The 21,477-nt window shown below is 41.3% G+C and overlaps 1 protein-coding gene across 1 annotated transcript in view; it reads right to left on the bottom strand.

Moving 5' to 3' along the window:
* Positions 1 to 1,712: 1,712 nt before the first annotated feature.
* Positions 1,713 to 21,477, bottom strand: part of kcnh8 (potassium voltage-gated channel, subfamily H (eag-related), member 8) — a 47,837-nt gene continuing 28,072 nt past the window's right edge. The window contains exons 12-18 of the mRNA XM_081706134.1: positions 19,996 to 20,210; positions 17,933 to 17,971; positions 10,015 to 10,235; positions 9,604 to 9,719; positions 9,366 to 9,445; positions 2,271 to 2,432; positions 1,713 to 2,063 (exon numbers count right to left, since the gene is read on the bottom strand). Coding sequence (XP_081562260.1) covers positions 1,713 to 2,063; positions 2,271 to 2,432; positions 9,366 to 9,445; positions 9,604 to 9,719; positions 10,015 to 10,235; positions 17,933 to 17,971; positions 19,996 to 20,210 — 1,184 coding nt within the window. The remainder of the gene's footprint in view (positions 2,064 to 2,270; positions 2,433 to 9,365; positions 9,446 to 9,603; positions 9,720 to 10,014; positions 10,236 to 17,932; positions 17,972 to 19,995; positions 20,211 to 21,477) is intronic.

Below are 21,477 nucleotides of genomic sequence, written 5' to 3'. Positions count from 1 at the left end.
TTAATTTTAGCCACATTAGCATTTTGGTCCATCTTTTTCAATGCAATGAACAGAGTTGGAGACAAAGAACTATGAATATGTATAACTGCAACATTGTTGCAGCAAGCACTTTGTTTTGAATGTAAGATGTTGTCATAATATTGCATTAAATTGACTTTTCAACAGTTCTGGAACAAGAATGTTAAAAAATACAATTAGAACAGTGTAAAGTAACAAGTAAGCTCAAATTGTGTTTCTAACATGGTAACATGCAAGTGATGAGAAGTGAAAGATAGAAAGAGGCAAAGAGAGCGAGAGAGAGAGAGAGAGAGAGAGAGAGAGAGAGAGAGAATAAGGTGCTAAGAGGGAAAGAGAAACAAGCAAAGTGGGTGGCCAATGTCTGAGCCAGCAGGAGACATGTGGCAGCTGGGGCTCATTGCCATTGGCAACTAACCCATCCCCCCCACCAAGAAGCAAAGCTACAGAACCTGCCCTGCCAAACTTGAGTTGTGCTAAAAATCTTGAACCCCTTAATTTCAGCTTGCACTACATGCAGCAATGCCGTCCATCGTGCTCCAATGTCTGTTCCTTATATACTCTGTTCCCATCACATGTGCAAACACACACACGCACACACACACACACACACACACACACACACACACACACACACACAGTGCAAAACTTGTCCCTGTTGCTCCTCTCTCTTGCCCAAAGGAGCATCTAGAGGAGAAAAAATGCACAGACAGAGAAAAACACACAATGCTGCATCAACCTTCATGCTTCTATTGTGCCTATTGCAAAACTCTACTCTGTGTTTCAATGCCCTATTGCTACACTATGCTGAGCCTATTTACACATGCATTTATAAATAAACAGGCAGAAACAAAAGGGACCTTTCTAGCAGTATTTATCATTTGGCTGAAGATACTGAAGGCTAATAAGATGCACTCTTAAATCATGCTGTGACATGCTTGAGGTTGTATCATAAGATGTATGAAACAGACTGTGTAAGCACATTTAATTTTATGGCATGTCCAGGACTGCAAATATCTTATACTAAGGTGAGTGAAAGAAGCTAACCAATAACAAATTCTGTCTAAGTAACTATTTGCAAATTTGAAGAAATTGAAAGTCTCTTAATCACAGGACGAGAGACATTGAATTTTTGCACAGGAAGTATATGCATGTAAAGACTTCTTTGGAGAAATTAATTTCCAAAGGCATTTGGAATGGCCTTTATAGATCTCTCACAAAAGGGTCAGGGTTAAGGTCATTATAGATCTCTTACAGATGGATTAGGGTTAAAGTCTTTATAAATCTCTGACATCAAGGTTAGGGTTAGGGTCTTCATAGATCTCTTTCAGAAGGGTTCTTTAACAAGGTCAGTAGATTTCTTTAAAATAGCTCTTTTTTTGTTTGTAGGGTTAGATTTTAGAGGGTCTGATGTTCAAAAGATGAAGTGGATAGTTATGTCTTGTGGATGGGTTTACAATAAGAATATGTCTAAGTTTGGCAACAAATACAATTTTATTTGTTTAACCTGGGATTAATAATCCAGCATTGCTAAACTGATATCATAAATCTCTTTAGTCTCCATTATGTGCCCATAAATAAGTAATGCAAAATCATAACCACTGCACCATGGCTTTGCCTGTGCATCTCTGTCTACATTGCTCAGACTGATTCTGAGTTCAGTGTTCAACAGCTCTCTGCAGGGATAAACATAGTGCTTATTTATATAAGGGTTTTTTGCTACATTGCCGGGGTGTGTGGCCTGTCTCTTCTCCCAGTAAAGGCTGCCCATCATGGGGTAGATTTCCATGAGTGGGTTGTGATGATTGGTGGTGTGGGAGTGGGGTTTCCAGGCTCTGCGACCGGGTTCTTTGAGTAAGGGGTGATTGGGGTGGGAAATGTCTCATTGAGAGGTCTGTAAGTGACAAACTGGGGAGGGTGTCAGGGTATGAAATATCTGAGGTGCAGGAATCTGCAGAGGGGCAACCTATCTGCAATTCCTGTGCTTTAATGGGTTTACGTGCTCCAGAATATATACCAGTTTTCATCTGTGAAGGCAGGGGATTGATCCAGGGTGTGGTCTGTCTCTCAGCAGAGTTTGAAAGATTGATCCAGGGTGTGGCCTGGCCTTTACCAGAGTTGCAGGGATTGATCCAGGGTATGGCCTGGCCCTCAGCAGAATTGAAGAGATTGATCCAGGGTGTGGCATGGCCTTCAGCAGAGTTGCAGGAATTGATCCAAGCTGTGGCCTGGCCATCAGCAGAGTTGGAGGGATTGATCCAGGGTGTGGCCTGGCCTTCAGCAGAGTTGGAGGGTGGTGAGTGTCCTGGAGTGCAGATGCCAGGTGTTTGTGATGAGGCCATCAAGGTCTCCATGAGGAAGGCCAGACTTCGCATTACCCGGCCTAGCTCAGCTACTTCCTGTCCAAGGGTGCTCACCTGCAACACATAAATACACATCACTCACAGAAAGCAGTCTTTAAAAAAACATAACCCCTAAACTCTAACCCCTAACAACTAATCCTAACCCAAAAACATATAAATATACATCACTCACTATCCGGACAGCCAGTGAAGGTTTGTTCCACCATCTGGGAACCAGAACAGAGTATAGTCTTGATGCTTGTCTTCCATGAGACTTGAAGCATTGTATTTCAAGCTGAGCCATACTTGAAGTTCAGAGTACTTGAGGTACAGATTGTGCTTCAACCATTGACATCATGTATAGAGGGGCATTTTTGGCTTTGTAGGCAAGCATCAAGGTTTTAAATCTGATGCATGCAGCTACTGGAAGCCAATGAAGGGAACGCATCAGCGAAGTGATGTGAGCTTTGGAAGATTGAAGACAAGTCATGCTGCTGCATTCTAGACAAGTTGTAGAGGTCTGATGGCTCATAGACGAAGACCAGCAAACAGCAAGTTGCAGTAATCTAGCTCTGAGATTACAAGAGACTACACAAGCCCCTGGGCAGCTTCTTGTGAGAGAAAGGGCCGAATCCTTTATATGTTAAAAAAAAGAAATCTGCCAGAGACTGGATCAGATTTGAAACATGAGTTGAGAATGATAACTTGTTGCCCAAAGGCTACGAGCAGCTTCAGATGGTGATACCAGGGAGTTCTCAAAGGAAACTGTGAGGTCATGGTAAGGTTTGGGAGTTCCTGAGAGGCACAGAAGCTTGGTTTTACTGGGATTGAGCTTCAAGAGGTGGGCTGTCATCCATGACACAATGTCAGTCAAGCATGCTGAGATACACCTCGAAACCTGTGTGTTAGAGTGTGGGAAAGAAAGAATTAATTGGGTGTCATCAGCATAGTAGTGGTAGGAGAGGGGATGAGAAGATTTTTATATCACCAAGCAAAGGAGTATACAAAGAGAAGAGAAGAACATTAACACTGAGCCCTGGGTGACACTGGTGGAGAGTCTATATGGACTGGATATGGACCCTCTCCTTGTTACCTGATAGGACTATCCCTCCAGATAGGACTGGAACCATTTCCATGCAGACCCAGTCACACCAAGGCTGGAGAGAACAGAGAGGAAGATGTTGTAGTTTACTGTATCAAAGGCTGATGAAAGGTCCAGCAGAATCAAGACGGATGATAGTTTGGCATTTTTGGCAGCATGAAGTGTCTCTGTCACTGCTATGACGGCAGTTTCTGTTGAATGTGCCGGTTTGTATCCGGACTGATTGGGATCGTGGTGCTGGTTCTGGGTGAGGAAAAGAGATAGTTGATTGTAACCTGCTCGTGCAAGAACCTTTGAGAGGAAAGAGAGAAGAGATACTGTTCTGGAATTGATTATGTTGGAGCTGTCAAGTGTGCCCTTCTTTAAGATTGGTACCAACCTGGAAGTTTTGAATGCAGATGATTCATGTCCAGAGGACAAGGAGTTGTTGATGATGAAAGGATGCAGATCTCTCAAGACTGTCTGTAAAAGAGTGAAAGGAATGGGATCCAAGGGACATGTATTCAGATTGCTGGAAGTCAGGAGTTAAAAGATTTTCTCTGAGGAGAGAGGAGAAAAAGAAGCCAGAGAGTTGGATGTAGGAAATTGAACACTGTTGGAAGAGTTGGAAGAAAGGAAAATGACTGGTGAATTGCTGCAACCTTTTCTTCAAAGAAAGTGATGGAATTCTCAGGAGTAAGAGATGAGGGATGAAGAAGAGGGGCAGGGTGAAGATTGCATGGATCAGATGCTAATGATTCAAAACATCCTCTGTAGTAGGATGACTTTGTAGATGTCACTTCCAGTGAGTACTTGAAAAGGAGAGACTGTTATGAGCTGAGGTCTGAATCTAGGTGTTTTCCCCCACTGACTCTCTGCAGTCCTTAGTTTTCTCTTGTGGTGACACAGCACTTCTGTTAGCCAGGGAACAGGCAGGGAGATCTTGCAGGTCTGGAGCAGAGAGGGCACAGAAGATTCATTGATGTGGAGAGTGTAGAAAGAAAAGCATTTGTAAATGTATCCAGGGAAAGGTAAACAATATAGTAGAAGTAAGGGAAGGAAGGTGTGATGGAGCACACATTGCTTTGGAAGGAGGAAGCACATGTGGGGGAGGTATGGATAAAAAGAGTAGGGTGGGAAAGAGAAGAATATAAACTGGTGGTCTTGGAGACAGAGGGGGTGGCTGCGATGTCTGATGCTGTTGTGGTCCGGGTGAAAAGCAGGTTCAGAGCACTGCCCGTTCTGTGAGTCGAATGCTAGGGATGTGGCTGATTGAGGATGAGGTGAAATTACAACAGCGGAAGGATGAGGGAGAAATATAGCTTGTCCGATGGAAGGTTGAAGTCAACAAAGAGGATGAGTGGGTTTCCTTTAATGGGGAATTGACTCAAAAGGCTGTCAAGCTCATCAATGAAGTTATCCAGAAAACCTGGCAGTAAATGATAATGATATGAAGTTTAGTGAGGAAAGACACCATAATAGTGTGAAATTCAAAAGAAGAAACTGAAAGAGCAGAGAAGGAAAGTAGGGTGAAACACCACATTCGAAACAGCAGTAAACTCATGCCACCACTCTTGCAGAGATGCCTTGGAGAATGTGTGAATGAAAAGGCAGAGTATTGGGCAAGTGGAGTTGCCAAGTTCTCTGGGGTAATCCAGTTCTCTGTTAAGAGCCAGGAAGTGCAGCAGGTGGAGGGATACTATGGCTGAGATTAAGTCAGCTTTCTGGACAGCAAATTGGCAATTCCATAGTTCAGTCACCATGGTCTTTGATTGCACTGAATATTGGGAGTAAATGAGGTTGCTGAGGTTGCTGAAGTTGCAGTGATTACATCGATAATAGTCCCTAGGAGATCTGTGGGATATGTAGACAGGAATTGCAAGACACATTTCAGGTTGGAAAGATGTTTAGTTTTGTTGATGTATATGATGAAGTTTGAGAAAGTGAGGGAAAAATTATAGGTGAGGAACACCTATCTTCAAGTCTCATGGAAGACAAGCATAGAGACTATTCTCTGTCCTGGCCCTTAGATGGTGGAACTTTCACTGGCCTTTCTGCCAGTAGAGTTCCTTGCAGTCTTCATATGCGGACTGAAGACCCATCTGTTTGTAGAATAATTAAATGACCACTGATCCTGCACCTATGTTGAGTATCTGAAACTCTAGTACTTACTGTAGGGTATTGTTTATTGCACTTATTGTTGTCTGTTATAAAGATTATGTTTTTCACTTCTAGGCATCAGCATTGATCCCTGTATTTCAACAGCATTCTAGTTCAATGGTATCTTGAACTCTAACCTACTGTACTGGTAGATACATTTTATGAGTAAATGACAAAGTTTTTTAAGTCACTCTGAATAAGAGCATGTGCAAAATACCATAAATGTAAATGCAAATGTAAGAAAGAAAGCCTACATATAGACTACAAAGACTGCATAAAGACTACATTAACCAAATAAATGTAACTATAAATGTGTCCCCATTAAAACACCCCATTCTACCAGAAATGTAGGAGAAGTAGTTGGACATATTTAATGATAAATAATTAAAATAATTTAAATATGTTTTTGCACATATCGCTACAGCTATGTTTAAACCCACCGTGCACACAATTTTTATTTTAAAATTTGTTCATTAAAACTTTAAGTTTACAGGTACTGCTGAGTGTAAGATGCTACACCCAGAAGCCACCACAAGGGGGGCTACTGGCCCCACAGCACCTCTCACCCCACTCCCACCTCCTACGCTAATGTATGGACCCCTTATACTTAAATCATAATAGTTTGCAGATGCCTTCACCCTTATAAGTCTAATTACAAGCAGCCACCACATCAAATATTGGATAGCAGTAGATTTATAACATTTTATATCTTATGTGTCTCAGATAACCTGGACAACCTGCCTCACCCCATAGTAATTAAGAGCACTACTGTCAGTGTGGTGGAATCCTGCAGATTCTTGGGCTTTTTTGAGTGCACCTGTAGGGAGGGTGATACGGTATTTACTTGTCCCTAACCGCTTTACCTACAAACAGTGATGGAAATGGGCATGCTTTGAGGTTTATTGTGTGTAAAAGGTCTCTGACTCCAAATTAAAAGTACAAATTGTAAAGAAGGCTGTGGGCAGCCACCACACCTGGGACTGACAGGAGGTAAACATGAGCACTGACTCCCAGACCAAAGACCCAGCTCCCTGACATAGCAGCCAGAGCACCCATTCAACCATCCTAAGTGATGGTCTCAGTCACACAAATGAGTGCTATTGCATAACACAACATAAGTAATGAGAATATGCATAACCAACTTTATAAAGTTCTTATAATGTTAAAACAGACTGGTTAGTCAGGTGTTTACTGCTGGCTATTTTAATTTATGATGTACCTAATGTACACAGCAGATTGGATAAATTACAGAGAATTGGTGTCAATTTAATTATTGCTGGTTCTTGATCAGTCTAGTTAGTGAGTGTTTACATGATATAATACTATCTGAAGAGTTGAGTTTCATCTGCAGTTTAGGTAACACAGGACTTATTTACATAATGCAAGACAATCACTTATCCATTACAATATGTTAGATATTGAAATATGGCCATACATATATTATAAATAACAGAAATGCAGCCTAGAAAATACTACCTGAATTTTACCTAATAGATGGATAGAGAGAAGGAGAGAGACACACATACACAGAGAGAGAGAGAAACAAACCCCAGGGAGAGGTTTCTCCAAATCTAACTCATCAATCTACCAGTTCTGCTTCAGCTCCACTCCAACTCTTCTCCTAAATGCTCTCCCCTCAGACCTAGAGTCCTTCAGTTTTATCATCACCAAGAACAAGGTTTACCACCTCTGACCAATCAAATCATTTTTTTAATTTAATCAGCTCGGCACAATAATTTTATGACCAAGTATATCATGACCTCTACAAACACTGCAAACAGGTTAAAATAAATCATTTTAATAAGAATCCAAACAGTACACTTTTTCTGCATGGAATGTACTACTATATGTAACAGGACCAAGCTGGAACAAGCCTGTTTGAACAGGAGTGAAATACCACAGTCCCATGCAATCACTTTTTATAGATGATCATAAAACTGAATACCCCATCATACCTAGGCAGTTCTCCAGCTGAGCAAGGAATGAGCTATGATTCAATTTAATGTTTCTCTGACTTTCTTGTCCAATTGGATTGTAGGTTTTGAATTTGAATTTATTAATTTAAAAAAATGCGGATGCAACCATTTGCAAACAGTACTATAGAGATGCAGGCTTACTGGTGGTTGAGGTTTATTGAGAAACAAATTCAAAATTGTTGGAAAGTGTTCCCTCAGTGCCTTGTGTGTCAAGGCAATTGCAAAATCATGCACAGTTTGGTCCACAGAGTGCTGTCTGGGCTGATTGTATGCAGCAATCGGAAGAAGTGGGCTCAGAATTGAACAAGTAGCAGTTGTTAAAACTGTCATGGATGGCTTTTTCTCATAGAAACAGCACGTAACCAGCTGATGCAGGCAGAAAGTTGTTTCTTTTTTCATACCCATCTCTCATAGGCACTAAAGGTCATTGTAGGTGAAGCAAATTATTGCTTAGTCGTTCACTGTAAAGCACCATTATTTATTGTTTGGATATTTTTAAATATTGCATTGCAGTAGTCTATGGTCATTATGTTCAGATACTTTGATTAGTGGAGCTTTTGGAGGGTGGCAGGCTTTGCTATAAGCAGTTCATCTGTCTATCTATGTTGAAAATGGATGACTTATAGACAATAATAGTATAAAAATGAGACATCATCAATGAACACATAGCTCCACAAGATATCTGATTTTGCACTGATCTATGTAGAGTACACTATGTTTGGTGGTTAGTACATTAACTATCATACCTTTCAGTTTCTGTATTTGTGTGACAGGAGAAAAATTAGCATGTCATATGAGAATGCTCTGTACCTTCACAGACACTTAATTGTGGCACCTACTGTATTTGTAGGCACAGGTGAACTCAGCTAAGATGAACATGAGTTTGGCAGACACAGCAGATGTCATGCCAAAAAGTGATATTAACAAATAATGAGTCTAATTGGTTAATGATCCATAATGTCATTGGAGGCAACAGAAGGTATTAGAACACAGCATCAGACAGGAAGGGGCACCAGGACAGAAGCCCAACATCTCTGAGTGGATTGGACCAAACATGGATCACAATAGAGCCCTGGTGATACAGTCTGTCAGAGGGAGAGTGGGAACAAGACAGACTGGGAGAGAGAGAGAATGAGAGGCATGAGAAAGATGGCACTAGATGAAGGCACCCTCTTACAGTACCAACTGTGAAAAATGTAATGTGATTGCTACCACCTGATAGTCAAATCTGAAAAATGTCCAACATGCAATAGAATGCAAAATTTTAGCTTCAATGTAACAACTTTACAGTGTGTTCTGATTATTAACTGTCAGACCATTAAGTAAATTGTGCATTTTTAGATGAGAGATCATTGAGTTTTTCTTCCTCCACTCTGATATTGTAAGTGGGAAGAGGCTAAGTATTCCTGACCAATTATACATTTGTCAATACTCTGCCAATTTGTAGTAATTTTTTGCTGATCCTAATTGCAATCCTTTGGAATGGGACTGATGTTGATGAAAGTTGTCATTCCTGGGATCTGTTAGACCAAACACAGCCCCAGGTGCTGCTGTCACTATGTTTGGTCCATTTTCCTCTACTGAAAAGTGTCACATCATTTACTATTTAAACAGCATATTCCTTCTTTTCTCTTGCCTTGCCCTGCTAGGTCTAGCCATATGGTTTGTTACTAGCATGACACCAAGCGCTCACCTGATCTCCCGTGATTTCAGGTAACAGAGGACAATGCAGTCAGGCTACACAGATTACACTTGAACCAGTCCAAAGAGAAGTCAGGTGTGTTACAGTACCTCTTGGTCTAAGTGGCGCAGATGTCCTCTGGTCTCTTCAGATTTAGCCGCTAACTCTGCAGTACTGATCTGTAGGATATCTGGAATAGTAAATTATTACATTCAAATACAACTGGCATTTCTGAATGTTATAAATAATTTCAAAAGTATCTGTAATAATTGTATTACATAGTAGACAAGTTAAAAATTCCAACAGAGAGGTAATGAATGAATTTCTCTCATGCAAGCACACACTGACCTGGCTTGCTAGTAGTCATGTTGGTTGGGTGTCTGGCAATGTTCTGGTGATGAGGAGAGAATGGAAATGCAAACATCCTCTCTGTGCCTTCACTAGCTTCTGTACCATCAACAACCCTAAACATAAACATACGCATGCATACATTTATTAACAAATCAATCCTTGAGCTGCTTTATGATACACAGGCATATATTTATTGGAAAACCAATCCTGGAGCTGCTTTATGTATATGTGCATGTATATTACTGCATGTACTTCTGGGAGGAAAAAAATGCTCACCTAACATAAGTGAGTAAATATTTATATGACTCATATTCTTACTATTATATGTAAGATCAGTAAAGTAAACTTACACATTAAAAAAACAAAACAAAAAGGAAAGTATGTCTGTCTGCATAGGGGAGCATATACCTTGGACTGAGATTAGAGGGATCAGGTTTGGAAACTGCAGATTGCCGAATGTGAAGCTTCTTTTCATTTCGTTGAGCACTCCCCTGTACGAGTGATTGTTTGGAGTTACTTGTGTCATCCACAGCTCTCAGGTACAGTACCTGATTCTCTGCTTCCTTCTGCTGCTGCTCTGCTATTGGTGGACAGCACCGGATCATCCCTCCATTGCCCCTCCCTTCCATCTATGATGGCAAAACATTTGGTCACTGCCATATTTCCTAATCGCAATTTAATTTCCAAGGCTCTCAAAAACCAGGGCATGGATGTATTTATCTGATTCTTTAATCCAAAGCAATTTACAATTATGACTGAGCACAACTAGAGCAATTGAGGGTTAAGGGCATTGCTCAGTGGTGGGGCTTGAACCAGCAACATTCCCACTTACAAGTGAAGTATCTTAACCCCTGAGCTACCACTGCTCTAAGCAAAGCCCCCCCCCCCCCCCGCATTGTTTTTAAAAGGCCAACCCATTAAATCAGTCATGATCTCAGTGCACTTTCTCTAATACCTTTTCAATAGCCACTATTTACCTATTTTACATCATGTTCTATGACTTTGTCAGTGATGTTTGTTTAGCATTGTAATAGGGAAGCAGAAAGTACCTGTGGTCCCCAAAGTAACAGCAATTACAAACAGACACATTTCAGCAGTTTATTTAACTGTCAAATAAACATAAAACAGTAGGCCATGCTATTTTAACAGTATAATAGACTTTTATGCAGACTGCGTTACTGAAGTTGTATGTGCTGTGTATGTTCCTTTGTGGTTGCCATAGGGTAGAGTGATGTTAGAAAAAAAGTTTAGTTTTGGAGTAAAAAAAAAGTTAAAGTAAAAAATGAGTTAGTTGATTTCACCATTTACTACTGAGTGTGTGCTTTTCTTGTTTCAATAAATATCAAAGTTATTAGGTGAACCCTTGCTGGGATAAATTGCTGGCACAGATTTTTGGGTCAATTTATTTTGGACAAATAAACGAAAGTGTGCAGTTGCATTTTAGTGATGTTTCTGAGTAGTTTTGCCTACTCAGTATAGTTAGCAACTTAGCTCACACAGGGAAAACACTCTGTAACATGTGGCTGGATGTTGACAGCACATGCAAGTATAGCTTGGAGAGAGCCAAAGACCGTGCTCTTGGTAGAGAATTGAGGCCTGCTCCCTTCACTGGAGACAGGAGCCAGAGTCTTCTGAGCTGGGCAAGGCAGCCTGAAGTTAAGGTCAAGGCACTCGGGAACGAGTATGAGCTGGTGAGAATTTTACCTACTCATTTAGGCAAAGCTGCATTTCTGTTATGGGACAGTCTTCCAGCAGCTCTGCAGTCAGACTATGCAGCACTCAGGGAACCACATAATGAGTCTTTTGCACAGAAGCAGTTTATGGACTATTTTAAAGCCAACCTTGCTGCCTGTTTGTGTGCACCCCACAGGAAGTTTATGCTGCTGATGTTAGCAAGCTTGTCCAGGAAGCATTCCCAGATTATGATGAAGTGGCACAAGAAGAGGAAAAGTTTCATCGTTTTCTTGCAGGACTGGACCCAGTATTGTGGGTAAAATGTTATGAGCAGAGTGCTACTGACATGGAGGAGGCTCTGATAATAGCAGGATGTTGTGAGAATACCAGAGAAACTCTGAAAGCAGACAGTGGAAGGATGCATCCAAATAGTTTCTTTATGAAAGTGAACGCAACTGTGCCGTTGTGTCTGGTAGCATGGGTCTGAGGAGGGCTGATGGTTTTGAGGAGGGCTGTTGATATTCTATTGTAGGAAATGTATGCAATGAGATTGGAGGTGAAAGAGATGCATGATGAGAATAAGAGGCTATGGGCTGTAGCTTGGGGTACAGGAAAGAGGTGGCATGGGTTTTCGCTTGCCTTCTCATTCCCAATGTAGCTGTACCTGTGGCAGGCCAGGATACTAGTCTGGGGAGGTTCAGGAAGCTCAGAAAGGCCGTTCTCCAGCTCATGCATCCTCAAATAGAAGCAGCCACTGACAGTATGCTCAACAACATGAACCAGTGCATCCGTTAACCTCTAGGACAGTGAGACAATGGCGCCCCAGACCAAGATGGCGTACTCACTGTGAGGATGAACAAAGATGATGACATGTGCGTTTCCTGTAGCTGATGGGCTGTAACTGATGTTAAGGCACAGACATCAGATTCTTCATCAAGGAGCCACTTACATAAGGATGTTCCAACACATGGCCGAATTAGGTTATTGCGAAGTGATTGAGAAGAATCCTGGCTTTATATATTAGAAGAGTGATTGAAGGCACAGAGGTCTTTATGTTGGTGGATTCAGAGACTACTTTCACTTATTAGTGCAGATTTTTGTATGTTGGTTCTAGCCCTGCACAATTGTCCTTTGACCAAAACCTATAAGATCACATGCTGTAAATGGGCAAATGCTAGATACACTGAGCACTATGATGTGGCTTTTAGGTTGGGATCAGTGATGTGACACCATGTGTTTCATGTCCTCAAGAAGTCCACTCAGGCAGATCACCTTGGCCTGGACTTCCTACTGAAAATCATGCTTGGCTGGATTTGGAAGTGGGTGTGCTATGGATAGTGTGGAGTGCAGAAAAGTTACCTGAATGCTGTTATGTTTGTCTGGACAGTCTCTTTAGTGAGACACTAGTCCAGTTAATGTGTGCCCTCCCAACACTGTTAATCTTACCTCATGGAATTTTGAGGATTACTTGGAGCCCAATGTGCCAGAGTCCGCAAGTGTGGTAATTGCACATGCAGTGACAAACGTCCTGATTGGCATCGTGGTGGCTCGGGTTTTGAACCCTACTATGAAAGACTTGATGCTCAAACAGGGAGTGCATTTGGGTGAGTTTCATCACCTTGGAGAAACTGACCTTATACCACTTCCTCAGCCATCTGATTGCTATGTTGTCTTTATCCTCTCATGCACTACCTGTCACACTGGATGGGTCTCCCGTCACAACACAGCAGTGAGCGCAGCTAACTATGCTCATACAGAAATTTGCAGGGGTTTTTAATGTAGCTGATAGAAATACTGGAAGATGCAGGCTGATTAAGCACCACATTAGGACAGCCAATAATCCTACCCCATCAAACAACATGCATAATTGCCCCTCTTCAGGGAAACAGGCTAAAATCAAGCATCAGGTGGCTGGTCTGATGGGGGACAGCATCATTGAAGAGTTGCCACCCCTGGGCCTCCCCAGTGGTCCTTGTTTAGAAATTTGAGGGGCATTGGAAATTCTGCATGGATTACAGGCAACTTAATTCAGTCACAGTCAAAGATTCTCATCCACTACCCCAAGTGGATAACAGCCCCGATGCCCTTGCAGGCTCCTTCTGGTTTAGTACACTTGATTTCTCAAACGGTTACTGGCAGGTGGAAGTGACCAATGAGGACAGGGAGAAAATGGTCTTCATCACAGGAGAGGCCTATACCACTGGAGGATCATGCCGATGGGACTTACGAACTGACCCACAACATTTTAACGTATGATGGAACTGATCCTTAGGGGGCTGCTGTGGCATATTTGCATGGTCTATCTAGATGACATTCTGATTTACATTCATACATTTGAGGATCACTGTGTCCATCTGGAGGATGTTTTCTCCAGAATACAGTCTGCTGGGCTGAGACTCAGTACTCAAGAAATGTCACCTGGCAAGAGATCATGTGGTGTTCCTGGGTCATGTCATTTCTATGGCCTCCAACCTGACCCAAAGATCACAGAGAACGTAAAATCCTGGCCTGGTGTGTTTGTGTGTGTGTGTGTGTGTGTGTGTGTGTGTGTGTGTGTGTGTGTGTGTGTGTGTGAGAGAGAGAGAGAGAGAGAGAGAGAGAGAGAGAGAGAGAGAGAGAGAGAGAGAGAGAGAGAGAGAGAGAATGTAAAATTCAACAGTTGTTTTCCTTGCTCATGTGCTAAATAAATAAATAAATAGATAGATAGATAAATAAGGCATGCCAAAAAAATAAAAAAGGAAAAGGGTACCCCAAAAAATCAGTTCTCTCAGGCCACAACACACAGCTTGGAAACCCAGCATATATCAGACTCAGTCTAGCTCAGGACCTATTACAATAAGAAAACAAGGCATGCTCATGATGTGAGGGCTTCTGGGAGTGATAATGACTGACAATGAATTCAGCTAAATGTTAGCTGAATTTAACAACCAGCTCCTACCATGCTGATTGTACTCTAACTATCGTGCACTCATGCTAGTAAGTTATAATGAGCACATGCCATCATAAAATGAGCACCAATAGCATTAACAATAAGTGCCTAACAAAATATGGCATAACCAAGATCTTAAAGTGACAGGCTCTTAATATAAACAGAGATCCCAGAATAAAAATGTATATTGACCTATGGGTTACACTAACACAGGACATTGATGGGCAAGACATGTGGCCTATACCAGCCAAACTTGGACCAAAGCTCAGATGCAGTGGTTTACATTTAATGAGGAACTCTGGATCATTGTATGGGCTGTGTGAGAGTTTAAACACTATGTTGGGCTGTCTATATTTACAACCACAATTACAACTGATCATTGCCCTGTGTTGAGTCTTCAGTGCGCAGACATTGGTAATGACTTGATGGGATGATGAGGTCGATGGGTGAGGAAGCTGGACCCATTTGACTAGGTTATTGTTCACAAAGATGGTTTTCATCACCTGAATGTAGATGCACTGCCTCGCCATCCACTGCCTCATGATCCACCTGAAGGGGAGAATCAGGTTGCTGTGGTGCACAGTGTTGAGGGTGTACAGTCTGCTTGTTCTGACAATCTTGAGGTAGACCTGGCCATGGTCTACTATCTCTCACATGATGGCTTGGAAATAAGGTCAGTGCAACAAGAGGACTCAGATGTTGTCAGGGTTTTGACTTCGATTGAGGGGGACTATGCACATCCACCCCATCAACATGAGGGTCTTCTTTTAATTTCTGTAAGATATGGACAAAGTTCAGTTGCCCATCCATGATAAATGGCCTTTTGTGTCAGACTATGATTAAGTCTCCAGTAGGACAGAGACAGGTGCAGGTCACCCTGAACACTTGTGTCTTGTCTGCTCCAACATGTCCATGGGGGGCCCATGTCTGCTCAATTTTCAGATGAGCATGTCTGGGCAAGGGTGAGACAGACATGTTATTGGCCTTCCATGCTGAGGGACATTAGATGCTGGTGTGAACAGTGTAAGGCCTGCCTGACATGCAGGTCCCCGGTGCCAAAACAGAAAGCTCCTATGGGAGGGTTGACTGTTAGACATTAGAGTGGCTGCAGATATCTTGGAGCTGCCAGTGACATCCAAGGGACATCCAAGGGTATGTCCCGGAAGTAGAATACTATTTCACCAAATTTGTTTATTTGTACACACTCCCTAACCAGACAGCAAGTCAGTGGTCCATTGATTGTTTGAAGATTATGTACTGTTCCATGGTATCCCAGAAGCTGTACACAGCAATCAAGGCCATCAGTTTGAGGTGAGGGTGATCCAAGGCCTCTGCTGGCATCTGGGAACAAAAAAAAAACATGCAGTGTGGCATATAATCCAAAATCAGATGATATGGTGGAATGCCACAACAGAACAATGATCGACCCACTGGCCAAGAGGCTGCTTTCCTATGGGGGTGAATGGGATGCCTTTCTGAAGCAATTTACCAATAACACCTCCAGGCACTCCAGCACTCACTTAATTCTCCCCTTCATTCTCATTCATGGCCACAAAGTTTGGATTCCAGCAGATGTGTTCGTGTTCCCCATGTTCTGGAGCCTTGGGTCTTTGGATCTCACACCAAATTGGTGTCCTCTCTGGTGGTGCGAATGGAGAAGGCCTTTGGGGCTGCCAGACTGAACTCAGCTGAGGCTTACACAAGCTGTACCATGATGAAGGCATTCAGGACCACAGGTACATAAAGGGTGCGTTGGTTTGGCTGCATAACCCTATCGATAGTTGCACTAAGTTGGCTCCGCACTGGAAAGGCCCATATCAGGTGGTGCAGGTGGTGCAGGCTAAGGGATTTACCTCTGCTTGGTATTATGATTCTGTTGGTTATGCTTGTTTTGTTTTGTGCATGGATATGGTATTTGCTGTTATAATTATATAAACAGGGGCATTTATAAGTGGGGGCACATATGTAACAGACTTTTAAGCAGACCATGTTACTGAAGGTGTATGTGCAGTGAATGTCCCTTTGGGCTTCCCATAGGGAAAATTGATGCTGAAAGAAAATTTCTTTTTGAAAAATAAAAAAGTGAGTTAGTTGTTTTCACCACTTACTACTGTGTCCACATGCATTTCTTATTTCATTAAATATCAAGGTTATTAAGTGAACCCTTGCGAAGCTCAGCTGCAACAGTATTATAGCCCTTACTGTAAATGAGTTGGATTTTATTTTTAAATGATTGAATTTGCAACCCTTTTAAATGTCAGTGTGTTTTCAGTGGCAAAAACAGGTAAAATATAATTCTACAAAGGGAAGACAGATGCACTGCATACAGAAGGTTTAAAGACCATTTCAAGTTTTCACATTTAAGTTTCAGATTCATCTTAAATGGATCTACACAAAATACTCCACAATGACAAAGCAAAAACAGGTTTTTGGAATGTTTTGTAAATTTATTAAAAATGTACCATGTTGCAGCTCAGCCAGGTTAGCATTGGAGCAAGGGTGGGCAGTCATGTTCAGATCTATACAGGAAGTGTGTGTGCACAGTCATGTTCATGTCTCTCCAGTGAAGCACAGGTGCACAGTCATGTGCATGTCTCTCCAGTGGAGCACAGGTGCACAGTCATGTTCATGTCTCTGCAGTGGAGCACAGGTGCACAGTCATATTCATGTCTCTGCAGGGAGTGTGTGTACACTGTCTTGTTCAGATCTCAGCAAGGAGTGTGGGTGCACAGTCATGTTCATGTCCTAGAGCTGCTCTATTGGGATCAGAGCAGAATCACAGCTGGACTCTGGCTGGACCATTGCAGGACTTTCACAGTTTTTCTGAAGTCATTCCTGCCAAATGCTTCAGGTCATTGTTTGCCCCAGCCTATGATCTCACTGCAAAAGGCTTCCACCCATATTGTATATTTTTCTGCATCCATCTTTCCCTCAACCCTGACTATACTTCCTTCCATTCTCTTGACCTTATGGCTTGGTTGTCCTTCAATCCAGAAAAACTCAACTGTGAGACATTATATTGACAGGTGTTTGCCTTCCCTAAATATGTCCAATCACAGCTAGGCACAAAAGGACTACATTGAGGATGTAGATGCATTTCAAGGATGACTGATATAAGAAAAATGCACCAGAGCCCCCAAGCAAGTGTTTTTACTTTTCAAAAATACAGAAAGCATTCCAAAAACTGTTTTTGTTTTGCCAGTGTGGAGTAATGTGTCTAGATTGATACCAAATACCAATAGCAAAATGTGGAAAACTTGAAAGGGTCTGAAAACCTGCCCCTTCTTAGCAATTTTAACTGATTAATTACACAGTAATATTTTCATGCACTAATGTGGTCATTTTCTCTGTTGAATAATTTAGGCTCCCTCTGACTATAACTGAAAGCAATCATTCAACCAGAACTTCAGTTAGCTCTCTCTCTTCCTCATCACATATCCTTCACTCCATGTCTTACTTCATCCTACTCCTGTTTATACCATTATGTCTTCAGGCATGGAGGAACAAGACACTGAAATGAACACTCATTGTCATCATCACATCATCATCTTCATCACCTCCCTTTCTCTCTGTCTCTCTATCTCTTGCTTTCTATCTATCTATGCTGTTTGGATACTGTAGTACTCTCAGGCTCCCCTCATTAGGCAAATGAGTTGGGAGATGGATCATCATTAAGGAAATGAGCCCAGAGCTATTACAGTCTACATGAGATGAGGAACGCACCTGTGTGTCCAAGGACTTGCAGGATAACCTGGATATTACCTGAGAAATGATGAACAGACACACAAACATACATACACTTAAAAAAAACTATTTACTGCCCCAAGTGTTTGCTTTACTATGAAAGGTTTGCCTGTGACCACACACTAGCAGGACTGCACATAGAATTCATGGATCAAACTGTGTGTTTCCCTAAACAGAAACATATTCTTGATTGGTCATCAAAGTCCACACCTTTATAGCAAAATGAAGAAATGTAATATGCTTTCCATAAAGTAAAATTTCCTTGAGTTGGTTTGTGATTGGTTTACCAAATTTACTTTAGCTGATCAAAGAACAGGAAACTCCAGAGGAGCTCAATTATATTATCAGATACAAGAGCAAATTTCAATATTATATAGATGCTACACATATTGGTGGCCAGAAATCCAGCAGAACCCAGGTAGCATTGCTTTTATTTGGTGAGTTAATTCTTTTTTCTTTTGCATAGTCTAACCTGTGCATCTATAAAGCCATAAAGGCAGAATCAAGAATTTAAATCTAGGGGTAGGGTTAAAGTAGGGTTAAATTTAGGGTTACAGTTAAATATAGGCTTATTATTATATCTAGGGTTAGGCTTAAATCTATGGTTAGGGTTAAATCTCTCCTTCAAATTTTTGCAGGCATATGAAGGAGCATGATCAACTGCTTAAGTAAACATAAAGAGCAGTTATACATTACAGAAGAGATCTGCTAACTCTAAACCTACTTGGGAGGTTGTAGTTATGTGATAGGATGGATGGGAATTTACCCCAGCACACTAGTTTATCAGAACATATTTTGTTTATTTTACCAAAACACTAGTCTCAGCTATTCCCTTTAACTGTTCCAAGATTGTTATGTTAAAAAATGCCATAAAATTATAAAACAGTTCACCAATAATACCCAGCTTCTTTGTGCCAACAGTATAATCCTGTATCTTGTTCAAGTTATTTTAAAGGGAGAGTGTACAATGAAAACACGCAGGATAAAAAAAAGGTTTTGCCAGCCACTGTAACTAATTTTCTTTCTTCTTTTCTTTCTTCCTTCCTTCCTTCCTTCATACACAGTGAACTCCCTGCATCAACCTTCAGTCATTGCCTTAAGTAAGTGTATGCTGTGGTGTAGATGCTGGCAATAATTATTACCCTCTGGTCCTCAGAGAGGGCAGTGGCATTCCATCATAGTATAAATTATTCCATCATAGTATAAATCTCCCAACGTTCCTTTTGCCTTGCTAAACTTTATTACAGTTCACCAACAGAACTATGAAGATCAACCCAGTACATGATTTGTTTCTCAGGTCTCCCCTATCATATTACAGTACCAGCCTGGGACAAAGACTGAGAAACTAAACCACAGTTTCCCCTAAGTGAGCACACTCACCACTGTGCTGTTCGGGACCGTAAATCATTGTCTTACTAGCTGTAAGTTCCTGTGGCTCTGGTTGTTGTCCAATGGAAGGAGTGACATCAGTATGTGATGACTTTCAATTGGTCAATGGTGGTAAGCCCTGTTGTTGGTGATGATAAAACTGATGGAGTCTGCATTTGAGGGTGTAGGATTTAGGAGTAGAGTTGGAGTGGAGCTGAGTGGAGCTGGAGCAGAGCTGGTAGATTGAGGAGTTAGGTTTGGAGAAACCTCTCCCTGGGGTTTGCTCTCTCTCTCTCTCTCTCTCTCTCTCTCTCTCTCTCTCTCTTTCTCTCTATCTCTCAACTCTCATCTCTCATTCCTTCTATTAGGTAAAATTCAGGTATTGTATGCTGCATTTCTATTATATATAACCTGTATTGTAATATCATTACAATATCTAACTAACAGAGCATGTCATAACATGACAAATAATTCATATTAATTATAACAAGCAAGAACCTTTTTATCCAAATGAAGGTGTAGGAAAATGTATACAAAGAGATTAGCACTGCTTACTATCAGTAGCCTGCCTGTAGTTCTCAAAAAACCTGATATTTCCTGGCTTTTAAAACAAAAAAGTTACCGTGCTCTGAAACTTGAACAGTGTTTCAACACTGAAACCAGTTTTAGCTTACATGGCTCTCCTGCCCCTCCCTCAGGTTGTAGGTGAGGTCATGGGTGATGTCTTGGACAAAGCGGTGGGAGTACTCAGGGTACAGGTCCAGCACCTCATACAGTCCCCTTAGATTAATGCACTGCAGGTCACAGTATGTCAGAGCTTTCACGTCTGCATTGGTCTTTATCACCCGGTTCTCCACAGACAAGTTGGCCCCAATCAAGTCTCCTTTACCTGTATGGGAACACACACATGCAAAATTATCTGGCAGTCATGTCCACATAAACAATATAAACCTTGTTTTGATTCTATCTTAGAATATACACACACAGACTGAGGGTGAAAAGTTTATGTATTGATTTGATTTTGATTTTGATGTATAAGGCAGTCATTTGATATTTGGTGATTTCTCAAATGTTAGTACACTATGATGCATTCCTCTCTGTAGCACATGTTAAATATAACCTTTACATCCATTACACAAATTTTACATTTCGAACTGACAATAAACACAGGTTGGCAGTAAACATTTATTAAACTCTTCTGGAATGTAAATCTTCTGGAATTTAAATGATTACTATCATCCACCATAGACAAAACATTTTGATAAAATCTCAGTAGTCTCACAATATAATATTAATGTATATACAGTAATGTATATAATATAATATTGATGTATATACAGAGCATTGGATAAGGAATGTCACATTGCAGCCTTTAGAATTAACGCACTGATATATTATACTGCTATGTGTACTCCCACAGCACACACACACACACACACGCATGCATGCACACGCACGCACACACTGTGCTTCTTGGTGTCTGTGTTCTTTGATAATTACGATTTCTCTGTCACACTCACAGGCTGTGAAAATGTGTGTGGTATAGAAGTTTAATTCAGTATCAGAGACAACACTTGATGTAAAACAACACTACGGACATCACTAGGGTTAGACAACACTAGAGACAACTCTAAAGACAACACTGGGGTTAGACAACTATAGAGACAACAATAGAGTTAGAGAACACTAGGGTTAGACAACACTATGGTTAAACAGCACTATAGTTAAACAGCACCTTCCTCTGTCAGTAGGACACTGAGTCACAAGCAAGTGCCAGAGAGGTATACTTCCTGTACACACACATACATACACAAAAATACATATTGACATATTTGGGTTCTTTTAGTTTTCATTTTGATTTAAATGATATACTTTTTTGGGACATTTTTTTGTTTTCCTATTATTATTTCCCCACAAAGAACTAAATATACACACACACACACACACACACACACACACACACACACAGAAAGAGAGAGAGAGAGAGAGAGAGACATTTGCAGTGACTGGCAGAACTTAGGGTGGTTTGACTCTTCACATGTCCAGAGCTCTGTCTTGAATACATTCGAAGTGTATGAAGTCTAATGAAGAGAGTGACCCGTCAGAGCAGATACATCACCTGCTTATATCCAAGAAACGCTATGTTAACAGCATAT

Source organism: Electrophorus electricus, chromosome 2 (genome assembly GCF_041902795.1).
Source record: "Electrophorus electricus isolate QZ-2024a chromosome 2, ASM4190279v1, whole genome shotgun sequence".
NCBI lineage: Eukaryota > Metazoa > Chordata > Actinopteri > Gymnotiformes > Gymnotidae > Electrophorus > Electrophorus electricus.
Note: the sequence above shows the minus strand (reverse complement) of the source record. Positions and strands in the feature narration are given on the sequence as shown.